The sequence below is a fragment of the Silurus aristotelis genome (assembly GCF_946808225.1).
Source record: "Silurus aristotelis genome assembly, chromosome: 5".
Lineage (NCBI taxonomy): Eukaryota > Metazoa > Chordata > Actinopteri > Siluriformes > Siluridae > Silurus > Silurus aristotelis.
Window position 1 is genome coordinate 30,707,817 of NC_139578.1, and position 14,138 is coordinate 30,721,954.

General features: G+C 39.1%; 2 protein-coding genes across 3 annotated transcripts in view; one reads left to right on the forward strand and one right to left on the reverse strand.

Moving 5' to 3' along the window:
* LOC310726770 (Fc receptor-like protein 5) overlaps nucleotides 1-14,138 on the forward strand; it is a 314,771-nt gene that overhangs the window by 180,031 nt on the left and 120,602 nt on the right. The window lies entirely within an intron of this gene.
* LOC310726767 (sialoadhesin-like) overlaps nucleotides 1-14,138 on the reverse strand; it is a 185,253-nt gene that overhangs the window by 23,752 nt on the left and 147,363 nt on the right. Inside the window, exon 9 of the mRNA XM_083542624.1 lies at nucleotides 699-1,031. Coding sequence (XP_083398750.1) covers nucleotides 699-1,031 — 333 coding nt within the window. The remainder of the gene's footprint in view (nucleotides 1-698; nucleotides 1,032-14,138) is intronic.

Sequence of the window (14,138 nt, forward strand, 5' to 3'; positions counted from 1 at the left end):
TACAAAAATTTCTTGCAGGTACTGCTCACTTCTTGCATGTGACTACCATCTCCTGTATTCTGCACAAGTATGGGCTGTAGAGTAGGGTAGCAAAAACAATATGAACAGTCTAGATTAAGCCAAAAGATTCATTTAGTCATCACAAATTATATAGGAAAAGACAAGGATTTAAACGTTTTTGCCATATTTCTAAAAGGTATATTTTGCCAATACAGAGCATCATCCAAGGAACACCATATCAACAGTGAAACATGGTGGTGGTTGCATTATGCTTGGGACTGCTTTCCTTCAGCTAGGCCAAGGGCATTTGTCAAAATAAATAGGAATATTAATAGCTCAAAATACCAAGACCCTTTGCTCAAAACTTTGTCCAAAAAGCTGAAAATAAAGAAAAATGTCATAACCAGACAGTGACCCAGCATATATTATAATTAATAACATGGCTTCAGAAAACAATTATTAAAGTGCTGGCACATATAAAAGATCACATTAAAGATGTAACAATGCTAAAATTTATGTTGTTGCTTCTGTCTTTATATATAAAAAATTTATTCGCAATTGTATAAGGGTGTGTAGACTTTTCATATCCACTGCAATTATTTAACTACATTTTATATGGGCATTAAAAAGGTTGCATTAATTCTGATCTTATTTTTTTATTTGTATTGTACACTAAAGCCTAACACATTTTTCCTCACCAGAGATCCATAGAGGCTGTGGATTGCTGTACAGTGTGTGACTGACTGGTTCTCCTCTCTCTCCTCTACACACATAAACTCCTGTGTGATGAAGAGCAGAAGGTCTGAGAGTGTAGGAGCCTCCAGATCCTCTGCTGCTGTCTGAGAGAAGCTCCACATACATGATAGAATTGTGAGTATTATTTATTGCAGTTACACCGTCTCTGTAGGGAACAACTGTGTACCAGCTGAATGTCCAGTCTGTAGAGGAGTCTGTAACCTCACAGCTTAGAGTCACTGAGTCTCCTTCAGTCAGCCAGTTCTGTGGAGATACTCTCAGTACTGATGGTCTCTCTGTTACACAGGAAAAACTAAATTATCATCATCATAATATTATTTAATAAACAATTCTAGATTCTATCCAATAATTCATAATTGTGTCACAAAATCAAACTCACACACATCTTACAGTGTAACAGCATCTATCTATCTATCTATCTATCTATCTATCTATCTATCTATCTATCTATCTATCTATCTATCTATCTATCTATCTATCTATCTATCTGTCTGTCTGTCTGTCTGTCTGTCTGTCTGTCTGTCTGTCTGTCTGTCTGTCTGTCTGTCTGTCTGTCTGTCTGTCTGTCTGTCTGTCTGTGTACTGTCAGAGCTTGTGTTATACAAAACCACATCTTGACCAATTAGAATTCAACAGTTACCTGATTATACCCATTATGGAGTGTTCCTACATTTCTCACTTTCCATACAAGTATAAACATCATTATAAAAGATTAGGGGTGTGTTTATCCATTTTGCAATCACTTTCCTTAGACTTGTGGCAGTTCATTGGTCACAAATGATGAACATATTTAAAAACATATCTAAATAATTTTTGTGTTCACCAACCTAATTACAAACCTGTTAAAAGGGAAAAATCATGACGTACCTTTAAAAATAATCCTGACTTGATCACTGTGCTCTGTGTAGTAGAATGTGCGTGCCAATGTGTTAGACCTGTTTCCTATACACTCATACACTGTTTCTCCTGCATTATTATCTGTCACATGGAGTATGTTGGTGGATTCATGTTCAGTGTCCAAATGCTGTAAATACTGCTTATTTTTGTACCATTTAAACTCCCATCCAGTCATGTGCTGCAGCTCACAGCTCAGAGTGACCGTGTCTCCAGTGTAGATGGAGCTCTGAGGATTCACTCCCACAGTCGGTTTGGGTTTATCTGTTGGAATTAAATGATTATTGTGTCAGAGCAGTTTTTCACTTTTACAACATAAGAAAATTCACTGTGCTTTAACAAGTGACTATTTCATATTTGATACAAAATCAATTTTGTTTGTTTCACACTCTGTCCTGAAGTAGTTATGAGCACAACTAAAACTTAACCCCAGCAAAACTGAACTGCTGGTCATCCCATGTGATTCATCTCTAGATCAGGATCTCATCATAACTCTACACAACTCTCTGATCTCCCCTTCAGATACCGCTTGCCTGCCTGCCTGCCATCCATCCATCCCTCTCTCTCTCTCTCTCTCTCTCTCTCTCTCTCTCTCTCTCTCTCTCTCTCTCTCTCTCTCTCTCTCTCTCTCTCTCGTTTTGGATTTTGTTCTCCTTTATTAATTAAAAAAACCTTTATAAAAACTGTGTTGTGTTCACTTGTGTTATCTTTTACCAATATTTAAATTAGTTTGATGATCTGAAACCTTAAAGTGTTACAAACATGCAAAAAAATAAGAAATCAGGAACACTGTGTGTGTGTGTGTGTGTGTGTGTGTGTGTGTGTGTGTGTGTGTGTATATATATATATATATATATATATATATATAATATATACAGTATATATATAAAACAGAGTTATAGGTTGATAGAAAAAGTACCTTTTACATAAAAAAAGTAAAAATTAATCCTGAAAAATTATTAGCTTAATATTAGCTTTTTTTATTAGCTAAGGAATGTCATACAGTATGTTTAAGAAAAAAAAAAAAAAAGACTCACCTGATACAATCACTACAACAGCATTACTCAGCTCTGAAGAATTTCCTTGGCATTTGTAAGAACCATTGTCAGAGTATCTAATCTCTATGAATAATAAATCACGTCCGAACTTTTGGAGATTGCTATTATTCTTATACCAGCTGTATGTTGACTGAGCATCTGCTCCTCCTTGTACATCACATCTGAGAGTAACATGTTCTCCACTGAACACAAGTGTATCAGGCTTTATGGACAGCACAGCTTTAGCACTTCCTACAAAGCATTCGGTTGTTAAAAATTTTTAAAAAAATTTTTTTCCAATAATCTAATAACTCTGAATTATTTCATTAGATTATTTATTAGTGATGCATCAATACATTTTTTCCAGATCAAGTAATAGGACATAAACCCAGGCATTAGGGTTGCACAAGCCAGTGCACTCTTAGTGCCCATCCCAAGCCCAGATAAATGGGGAGGGTTTCACTAGGAAGGGCATCCAACGTAAAATGTACCAAATCAAAAATGCGGATCACAAATCAGAAATTCATATTAATTTCTCTTTTCATCCACACCATGTCAGAACAGTTTAAACCCAACTCCAATGTTCCTGGCCTTACTCTCTTTCCACTTGGTCTCTTGAACACAAAACATATCTACCTTTCTCCTCTTCATCATATTAGCTATCTCTCTCCCTTTACCAGTCATAGTACCAACATTTGAAGTACCCACCCAAACCTCCACTCTCCTACACTTCTCCTTTCCCTGCCATCTCTGTAGGGGTCTTCCTCCTCTCCTTCTCCTCCTTCAACCAACAGTACCCCAATTTCCACCGGTAATAATACCTATGGCGGTTTGATAACCCAGGCCTCGACCGATCTGTTATAAATTTCTGATTCGTGATCCGCATTTACATTTGGCACGTTTTACACTGGATGCCCTTGCTAACACAACCCTCCCTATTTATCCGGGCTTGGGACCGGCACTAAGAGTGCGCTGGCTTGTGCAACCCTAATAGCTGGGTTGTTTCTGTATATAATGAATGAGCATTATTTATATGAACTGAAAGTCATTTTTACGAAATTAAAAATAGCACAAAGTAAATGGTCCTTAATAAAATATCAAATTCTCCACAACCCTGGTCCACATTACAAGTTATAAAGTTGTGCAGAATATAAACGATAATCTATAAATAAATTACCTTGAACATGAGTATTTACCACTGGTATGAGAGACACTGAAACGGGAACAGAAACAAATGACATGATACTGATTCAGTCTATTGATAAAAATGCACATTGTGGAAGCAGCAAACTCACAAGATTCATTTGTATTTAAGCAATCTAAACAGCCATCACTATTTTACTTATAACCAAATATGTAGCCAATATCAATAAATATATATATATATATAGTGCAATGCAAAATTATTCATACATTATTCATTATTCATGAATATTTCCACATTTTGTCGTGTGATAACCACAAACTCAAATGTATTTTATTGTGATTTCATGTGATAGACTAACACAAAGTATAACAATTGTGTGGTGTGCATATGAACACAAAATCTAGTGGAACAGCTTCCCAGGAGGAAATTATAAAAGCAAATTCGAGCAAATCAATATCACATACCATACATATAACCAGGAGACATCATACTTTCGGCAATATATTATATAAACATACACACTGTATTATTACACTGTATACAATTTTACATTTATTTATTTCTATATTGCTTTCACAATGGACATTGCCTCACAGCAAACGTACAGAATGTACGAATAAACAATAACAAGACAGACCATGACAATTTACTCACAGAGCATCACAGGGAGTGGACTGAGCTTCATGCTGTCCTTTTAATGATTGACCGAGCAGTGGTACGTTAAAGTCTCAGCACTTCATGTGTTTCTTGGTCAGATCACAAAACTAGGAAAGAAAGAAAGAATAAATATATCTTAGATATATTTAACTTCTCCTTTACTGTCTGCAGACTCTATTTGCGACTTCTTTCAGTTCCACAGAAACATCAACACTTCCTGTTTCTTGATAACACATGCTATCATTATTAAACAGAAGAAGTGAATGAGGACATGATGCATGGGGGTAATAAAATTAACACCCTGCTATGGGTATGTAAGTTAATGCAAACTTTACTTATTACATTTACTATCTGTGAGATTTTATCAGTAATATTATATTGTATATATACAACATTAAAATAGATATTAGAAATGCTACAACTATTCCATAAAATATCAATAATTGATATTAAAATTAGTTGTCAATGAATGCTGTTATAGATTATTTGGGCTGCTCAAGTCATGGTTTAGCATTATGGCAAGATAATACAGCTGCAAGCAAAATGGCGGACAGTACAGGGTCAACCGGCAGCAGAAAAAAAGGGTGCATACCAAGTCATCCAAGGCATGTAAGCATTTAATATTAAACTCAACAAGGAAACCTGAACCTGCAGGTTATTGCAAAGCGGAGCTTGTGTGGCATAAAAGTACCACAGTCATGCACGAGCATGTGAAGTGCTATTGTGTAAACTGTTTGCTAACTTCGGGACAGTCGCACTGGATCTGTTCTGCTATGACTCACGAGCATCAGGTTGTGTGATCAGCTCGTTCGCGACATCCTGATAGATTCCATTAAAACTGTGCGAACAAACACTAAATCTGAAAGCAGCAAATAACAAAAGCAGTAAATTTTTAGTCACTGTTGTCAATTCAAGTTTATTTCTATAGCACTTCTCACAATGGATATTGTCTCAAAGCAGCTTCACAAAATTTAAGAATTAAGGTAAATGATGTGTATTTATCCCTAATGATGAAGCCTGGGGTGACTGTGGCAAGAAAAAACTCCCTTAGATGTAATGAGGAAGAAACCTTAAGAGGAACCAGACTCAAAAGGGGAACCCATCCTCATTTGGGTGACATCAAGACTGTAATTATAGTCTTTAAACAATACAGAACACTGGAGAGTGAGAACTAACATGAGCACTGAAATGTAAAATTATGAGTAATGTCCTTTCTACAGTCTTATATAGTCATCTGACGTTATGGAATTAGGAGCTACTGAGCAACTCATAAAATAGCTCAACATTTGAGATCATCATAGATCCAACACCAGCTTCTCCATGCCAGAGCCTTTAAACACTAAAAGACGTCCATTGTAAAAACTCCACATGAGGTGGAATACAAATAGTGCTGGTACGTCTCTAGATGGTTCAGGATGTTTGCAGGGTCCTAATCTATACCTTTTTTAAAAAGGTCCATAATCATGAGGGGGGACACGACTGGAGCTGGCGCAATCTCAGGATGCCTCGGGATGAGTAAAGAAAGAGAAGCAGTGGAGAGGAGTTAGCGTAGCTGCTGTTTATAATATTAACAAGCACAAGCTGATAATGTGCTCAATCAGATGTACTGGAGCACAAGGATATGATATGTGATGTGTGTTATGTGTTGGACTCGCTAAAAAGATACATATTATATCTACACTTAAACTGGGAGAGTGTGTCTGAGCCACGAATACCACCAGAAAGCCTATTTCAAAATTCATTGCATCATATATTTTTTTTATCCTTAACCATTAATACCAGTGGCGGGCCATGCATTTGATATCTGGGCCTTCAGTGGGGACTTACCTGACTTCATCCACCTCTTAATACCATTCACTGGTCTGGAAGTGGTGAACAAACCCTTTCCCGGGCTGAGACAAGCTAGCTAGCTTCAGGGTTGGCCGACCTCCTTACGATGTCTAGCTTTTCCTGAAAATGGATTTTTAAGTATATCCGAGACCAAATCAATTTCTCTTCCTCCATAGGCATAAAAACATCTAACTCTCATGTAATTTTTGCATGTTTTGCCAATATTATCTATATTGTTGTCCAACTTTTGCCTTTAAAAGTGCTTGGTAAGTATCAGTAGAATGTCAACTATATCAGCAGATAAAAGAGTTAACAATTAGTGTTTGCTTCACAGTTACACCTCCTCCCTCCCTTTACACACCACTGCATTCAAATTTAAACCACAACCACAAAAGTGTCTCTTCTACCAGGCCTGTATTATTACTACTCATTGAAAGGGTTTGTTTCAGCACATTTATAGCTTATATTTGAACAGAGACAGGCAAACAATAATTCGTGATGTTTTTGGACAATCATACGACATAATTAATTTTCAACAAGTATATGCTAACATTTTATATTTTTACTTTTTTCCCTTTTTTCTCTTTTGCACAGGGCCGAATAGGCAGAAGCCCGCCACAGCAGCTGAAATCATTTCAGTTAGTCAGTCAAATTATCATAAGTGGCCTTTACTAAACAGCAGACAACAATGTGGGACAGATCAAATTCAGATTACAACAATACAGACTCGTTTACATTGTAGATTATGAACACCTGTGCTGTATTGATACTCATAACTGTTTAACTATTATAGTACCTAAGAGTAACACCTCAAACTAAACAATTCTCATAGCATGGATACACTGAGCCAACTAACGTACACAAATGTCCTACTCACACAATAACCTCATCACTTTAGACACCAAGAGAACATTTACTCACAGAGCATCAAAGGTAGTCACCTGATCTCCATCCTGTCCTTCTAATGACTGACTGAGTGGCAGAGCAGCAGTGAGTGTTAAAGCCTTACCACTTCCTGTGTACCCACAGAGAGCCAGGAAGCTGCCAGTATTTTTATCTTTATTTCTTTCAGTTTACTTTCAGTGGTGTGAGTTAAAGCTTGACCACTTACTGTGAGCACACTTACTCACCCACTTGCAGAGAGATAGTAGTGTCACATGTCAAATAGACATAAGTTGACACAAAATTGCTTGCTCCTTCTTACCATATTTTTATCTAAAGACTGTTTTAAAACATGTAACCGAGCGTTCGTGTAGGGTTCGCCTAAACACTTTATATTGAGTAAAAAAAAAAACAACAAACGAGATTATCCAAACTCTTCACCACTTTATTAAAACAGCATAACCTTAAGCCAGAAGTCACCGACACTTTAGCACCCCCAAGTGCGCATGTCCCTTACCTATCTCTGGCAAGCCCCGAGGGGAAAAATGGATTACACACACAATGAGCACCAGTCAATCCAGAATTAGTACAGCATAACAAAATTTAATGTTACTGGCAGCAAGAAAAACCCTTAACAAAGTGTCTGTAATAGAAACAAAGTCCCACAAAGGCTCTCACCTCAGAAGGAGAATGGGGAACTGGCCAATTCAAGACATTCTCAGTGTTCTTAGGGTCAGGCTGGAGACCCTTTTGAGAGACTACATGGCCCAGAAAAACCACATGATCTCTGGCAAGGTGGCATTTGCCTGGATTCAGTCTCAACCCAGCAGACTGGATTCGTGAAAACACATCCTTGAGGCTCAACAGATGTTCTGCAAATGTTTTGTTATAAATCAAAATGTCATCGAGATATACCATGCAGATGTGCCACGGGAGCCCTCTGAGAACTAGCTCCATCAAACGTTGAAATGTGGCAGGAGCGTTGCAAAGACCCATTGGCATGGACCGCCACTGATAGAGCCCTTGTCCCGTAGTAAAGGCCTTCTTCTCTCGATCCTCTGCGACTTCCACCTGCCAGTAACCATTAGAGAAATCCAGCGTGCTAAACCACATCGCGCCTGCTAACGCGTCTAAGGTGTCATCCACACGAGGCAGGGGATGCGAGTCTTTAATAGTCACACTGTTTAAGCGTCTATAGTCTACACAAAAACGGCAGGCGCCACACTTCTTCCTTACTAAAACAACTGGTGATGCCCATGGGCTACAGCTTTCCTCAATAACGCCATCTGCTAACAGGCCAGACACTTATTTCTCTATCTCAACCCGTTTTCCTGGGGCTGCACGGTATGCACGCTGCTTAATTGGTGCTTGCTCACCCGTTCTGATGTGATGTTTTACAAGTTTACATTTACTGCCATCCCGTCTGGACAAGCTGAAAATATCGTTGTACTCCAACAGTAATGACGAAAGTGAAGTTTTCTCAGACTCAAAAATAGGTGACTCATCCAGCGACAAAGGAGGGATATCACTGGGAAAGGACACTGTCGCTATATCCACTGGAGTATGGAATGGCTGAACATCGGAGTCATCAACTGGGTAAAATTCACCCAGGTGCATGTCCTCCTTCAAGAAAATGTCCGGCCCGGTAGGGTTTTAGATCGGAGCTTTAGTAAGTCCATTGTGAACTGTGCCTACCGTGCGAGCAACAACTAGGCTGGAAGAATCTGCCACATTTGGGTCCAGATATCCAACAAAGTCACTCGTTAAGCGAGCTGTATTAGGCAAGCATACTTTAACAGGCACCACAGACTCACTGAGTGGAGGTAAGGTCATAGCAGTGGCCAGCGAAACATTGCAGCACCTGGGAACAAAGTCTTTACTGGTAAGGAGAGGAACTGAGATGTCCCGCAGTTGTAGCTTAGCACAGCTGAGGTCCAATAAAGCATGATTCCTTAATAGAAAGTCCCAGCCTAGCAATACAGTTTGTGTGCTCTCTCTCAGCACATGAAACACATGCTGCCATAACTCAGTGCCCAGCTGAAATGTTATTGTGATAGTACCTAATGTATCTAGCATTTATCCATTCACAGCACGGGCCGACACATAGTCCCTTTTCAGCGACCGATTACGAAGTGTTGGAATTGACATACGAAAGTCGGCGCTCATGAGAGAAACACTGGAACCAGAATCCACTAACATTTGCACTTCAACACCTTCAATAACTCCTCTCACATATGACACTAGCAGCTCCTGACCACTGTTGAAAATAACATTCACGTCTTCAGGGACTGAGTAGCCATCGTTAACACTGTCCTTCTGAGAGCCCTCAGGTAGTACAGCTGGTGTTTGGGCCGCAACATCAGCTACTGTCCGTTTCCCGGCACACTGCGACGTTCTGCTCCGCCAGGAGACATGAATCGAACGCCTCTTTTCCTTGAATCATCCTCACGACTGGTCCATCTACGAGCAGGGCTGGGGCTGCGTCTAGCAGGGGAGTGAGCAGCATATGAGTTGTTATAATCACGAACATCCATACATGATGTATGTTCATCACTGCGTTGGAACATTTTATTCTCAGTCTCAGTCTCCGTGCGCTGTCAAAAACACGTGACTGGCATCCACGGCCCCCCCAGAGACACTGGCACCTACCATTAGACCGAGAGTCTCCACTCCACTCATTCGTCGCTCTCGAACTCACACCGGATTTCAGTCTTTGGTTTTCCTCACCTAAACGCCTTAGCTCCATCCTCATATCGCTCATTTCCCCTGTTAGCTGATCCACTGCTCTAAAAAGTCCTCCATTATCAGTCACAGAGTGAACAGCAGAAACTCCATCCATATTACCATAGGCATTATTAACAGGCATGCAATTAGTCTTTATCGTGTCCCTAGCCATTTCACACCGGCCGGCAATTATCACAGCTTCCTCCAAGTCTGTTGCTCCTTGTTCGTGGCATTTAGCTCTGAGCACAGGATCCAGACCAGCCACGAAACGGCGAAACTTTTCCTCTTTCTGCGAAAGCGTGTCGGCCGAATTCTCACCAGTTCATAATTATAGGACGCAGCGACATCTCCCTCAGTTAGTGCTCAGATCGCGACCTCAAACTGCCGCGCCCAACATAGAAAGCTCTGCTTTTCGTCACCGGAGAACGGCGGTGGAACTCAATTCTCACGTGTCTGTTGATCCTGTCGCGGTCCCGTCGAAATCATCCTCGTCTTTACACCACATGATGGCCGCGCCCACGCTGAAACCGCGCATGCTAACTCAGCTAAGCACTTTTCAACTATAAACTAACTAATTAAACACCTGCGGTAACACTGAACCAGGTAAACGACAAAAACAAAACAAAACCGCTGCCACCAATGTAACCGAACGTTCGTGTAGGGTTCGCCTAAACACTTTATATTGAGTAAAAAAAACAACAAACGAGATTATCCAAACTCTTTACCACTTTATTAAAACAGCATAACCTTCAGCCAGAAGTCACCGACACTTTTGCACCCCCAAGTGCGCGTGTCCCTTACCTATCTCTGGCAAGCCCCGAGGGGAAAAATGGATTACACACACAATGAGCACCAGTCAATCCAGAATTAGTACAGCATAACAAAATTCAATAAAGTCTGTTACACACACACACACTGTAAAACTTATGATTTAAGAAATCATTAAAATTAAGTCAGCAATACAATGTATAAACTCCTGTGGTAACTTGTTTTAAAAAAAAATTGCTGAAATTTTACACAACAGTCTCTAAATGACACAGACAACTTATTCTTTACAAAGTCTAGAGGAGAAACAAGCAGACTGGATTGAGCTGACAAGAGGGCTACAGTAACTCAATTTGTGGTGGCTGAAGTGAAAAATTTTAGTAAAAAACGCCTTTGTCTCCCTCTAGTGGTAACTACAGCATAATTTTAATCCTGAATTTATCCACATTGTGATAGTTTTAAAAACAATTGATTTAAATATATATCTAATCACTGTTCCATCTGCTTGTGTTCATTAAGAACTTCCACTAAATCAGGAAAAAAGTAAAGATCACATATATATATATATATATACAGTGGGTACGGAAAGTATTCAGACCCCCTTACATTTTTCACTCTTTGTTATATTGCAGCCATTTGCTAAAATCATTTAGGTTCATTCTTCTTCCTCATGAATGTACACACAGCTCCCCATACTGACAAAAAAACATTTTTTGAAAATTGTTGACATTGTTGCAGATTTATTAAAAAAGAAAAACTGAAATATCACATGGTATCCTAAGTATTCAGACCCTTTGCTGTGACATTCATATATTTAACTCAGGTGCTTTCCATTTCTTCTGATCATCCTTGAGATGGTTCTACACCTTCATTTGAGTCCAGCTGTGTTTGATTATACTGATTGGACTTGATTAGGAAAGCCACACACCTGTCTATATAAGACCACACACCTGTCTTATATAAGATTGTCTTGTTACCTTCCAACAAGACAATGACCCTAAGCACACAGCTAAAATAACGAAGGAGTGGCTTCACAACAACTCTGTGACTGTTCTTGAATGGCCAGCCAGAGCCCTGACTTAAACCCAGTTGAGCATCTCTGGAGAGACCTAAAAATGGCTGTCCACCAACGTTTACCATCCAACCTGACAGAACTGGAGAGGATCTGCAAGGAGGAATGGCAGAGGATCCCCAAATCCAGGTGTGAAAGACTTGTTGCATCTTTCCCAAAAAGACTCCTGGCTGTATTAGATCAAAAGGGGGCTTCTACTAAATACTGAGCAAAGGGTCTGAATACTTAGGACCATGTGATATTTCAGTTTTTCTTTTTTAATAAATCTGCAACAATGTCAACTATTCTGTGTTTTTTTGTCAGTATGGGGAGCTGTGTGTACATTCATGAGGAAGAAGAATGAACCTAAATGATTTTAGCAAATGGCTGCAATATAACAAAGAGTGAAAAATGTAAGGGGGTCTGAAAACTTTCCGTACCCACTGTATATATGTGTGTATATATATATATATATATATATATATATATATATATATATATATATATATATATATATACACACACATTATATATATATATATATATATATATATATATATATATATATATATATATATATATATATATATATATACACACATTATATATATACATACATACACATTATATATATATATATATATATATATATATATACACACATATACACATATACATATACATACAGTGAGGAAAATAAGTATTTGAACACCCTGCTATTTTGCAAGTTCTCCCACTTAGAAATCATGGAGGGGTCTGAAAGTGTCATCGTAGGTGCATGTCCACTTTGAGAGACATAATCTAAAAAAAAAATCCAAAAATCACAATATATGATTTTTAAACTATTTATTTGTATGATACAGCTGCAAATAAGTATTTGAACACCTGTCTATCAGCTAGAATTCTGACCCTCAAAGACCTGTTAGTCTGCCTTTAAAATGTCCACCTCCACTACATTTATTATCCTAAATTAGATGCACCTGTTTGAGGTCGTTAGCTGCATAAAGACACCTGTCCACCCCATACAATCAGTAAGAATCCAACTACTAACATGGCCAAGACCAAAGAGCTGTCCAAAGACACTAGAGACAAAATTGTACACCTCCACAAGGCTGGAAAGGGCTACGGGGAAATTGCCAAGCAGCTTGGTGAAAAAAGGTCCACTGTTGGAGCAATCATTAGAAAATGGAAGAAGCTAAACATGACTGTCAATCTCCCTCGGACTGGGGCTCCATGCAAGATCTCACCTCGTGGGGTCTCAATGATCCTAAGGAAGGTGAGAAATCAGCCCAGAACTACACGGGAGGAGCTGGTCAATGACCTGAAAAGAGCTGGGACCACAGTTTCCAAGGTTACTGTTGGTAATACACTAAGACGTCATGGTTTGAAATCATGCATGGCACGGAAGGTTCCCCTGCTTAAACCAGCACATGTCCAGGCACGTTTTAAGTTTGCCAATGACCATTTGGATGATCCAAAGGAGTCATGGGAGAAAGTCATGTGGTCAGATGAGACCAAAATAGAACTTTTGGGTCATAATTCCACTAAACGTGGTTGGAGGAAGAAGAATGATGAGTACCATCCCAAGAACACCATCCCTACTGTGAAGCATGGGGGTGGTAGCATCATGCTTTGGGGGTGTTTTTCTGCACATGGGACAGGGCGACTGCACTGTATTAAGGAGAGGATGACCGGGGCCATGTATTGTGAGATTTTGGGGAACAACCTCCTTCCCTCAGTTAGAGCATTGAAGATGGGTCGAGGCTGGGTCTTCCAACATGACAATGACCCGAAGCACACAGCCAGGATAACCAAGGAGTGGCTCTGTAAGAAGCATATCAACGTTCTGGCATGGCCTAGTCAGTCTCCAGACCTAAACCCAATAGAGAATCTTTGGAGGGAGCTCAAACTCTGTGTTTCTCAGTGACAGGCCAGAAACCTGACTGATCTAGAGAAGATCTGTGTGGAGGAGTGGGCCAAAATCCCTCCTGCAGTGTGTGCAAACCTGGTGAAAAACTACAGGAAACGTTTGACCTCTGTAATTGCAAACAAAGGCTACTGTACCAAATATTAACATTGACTTTCTCAGGTGTTCAAATACTTATTTGCAGCTGTATCATACAAATAAATAGTTACAAAATCATACATTGTGATTTCTGGATTTTCTTTTTTAGATTATGTCTCTCACAGTGGACATGCACCTACGATGACAATTTCAGACCCCTCCATGATTTCTAAGTGGGAGAACTTGCAAAATAGCAGGGTGTTCAAATTCTTATTTTCCTCACTGTATATATATATATATATATATATATATATATATATATATATATATATATATATATATATATATATATATATGTATGTATATATATATATATATATATGTATATGT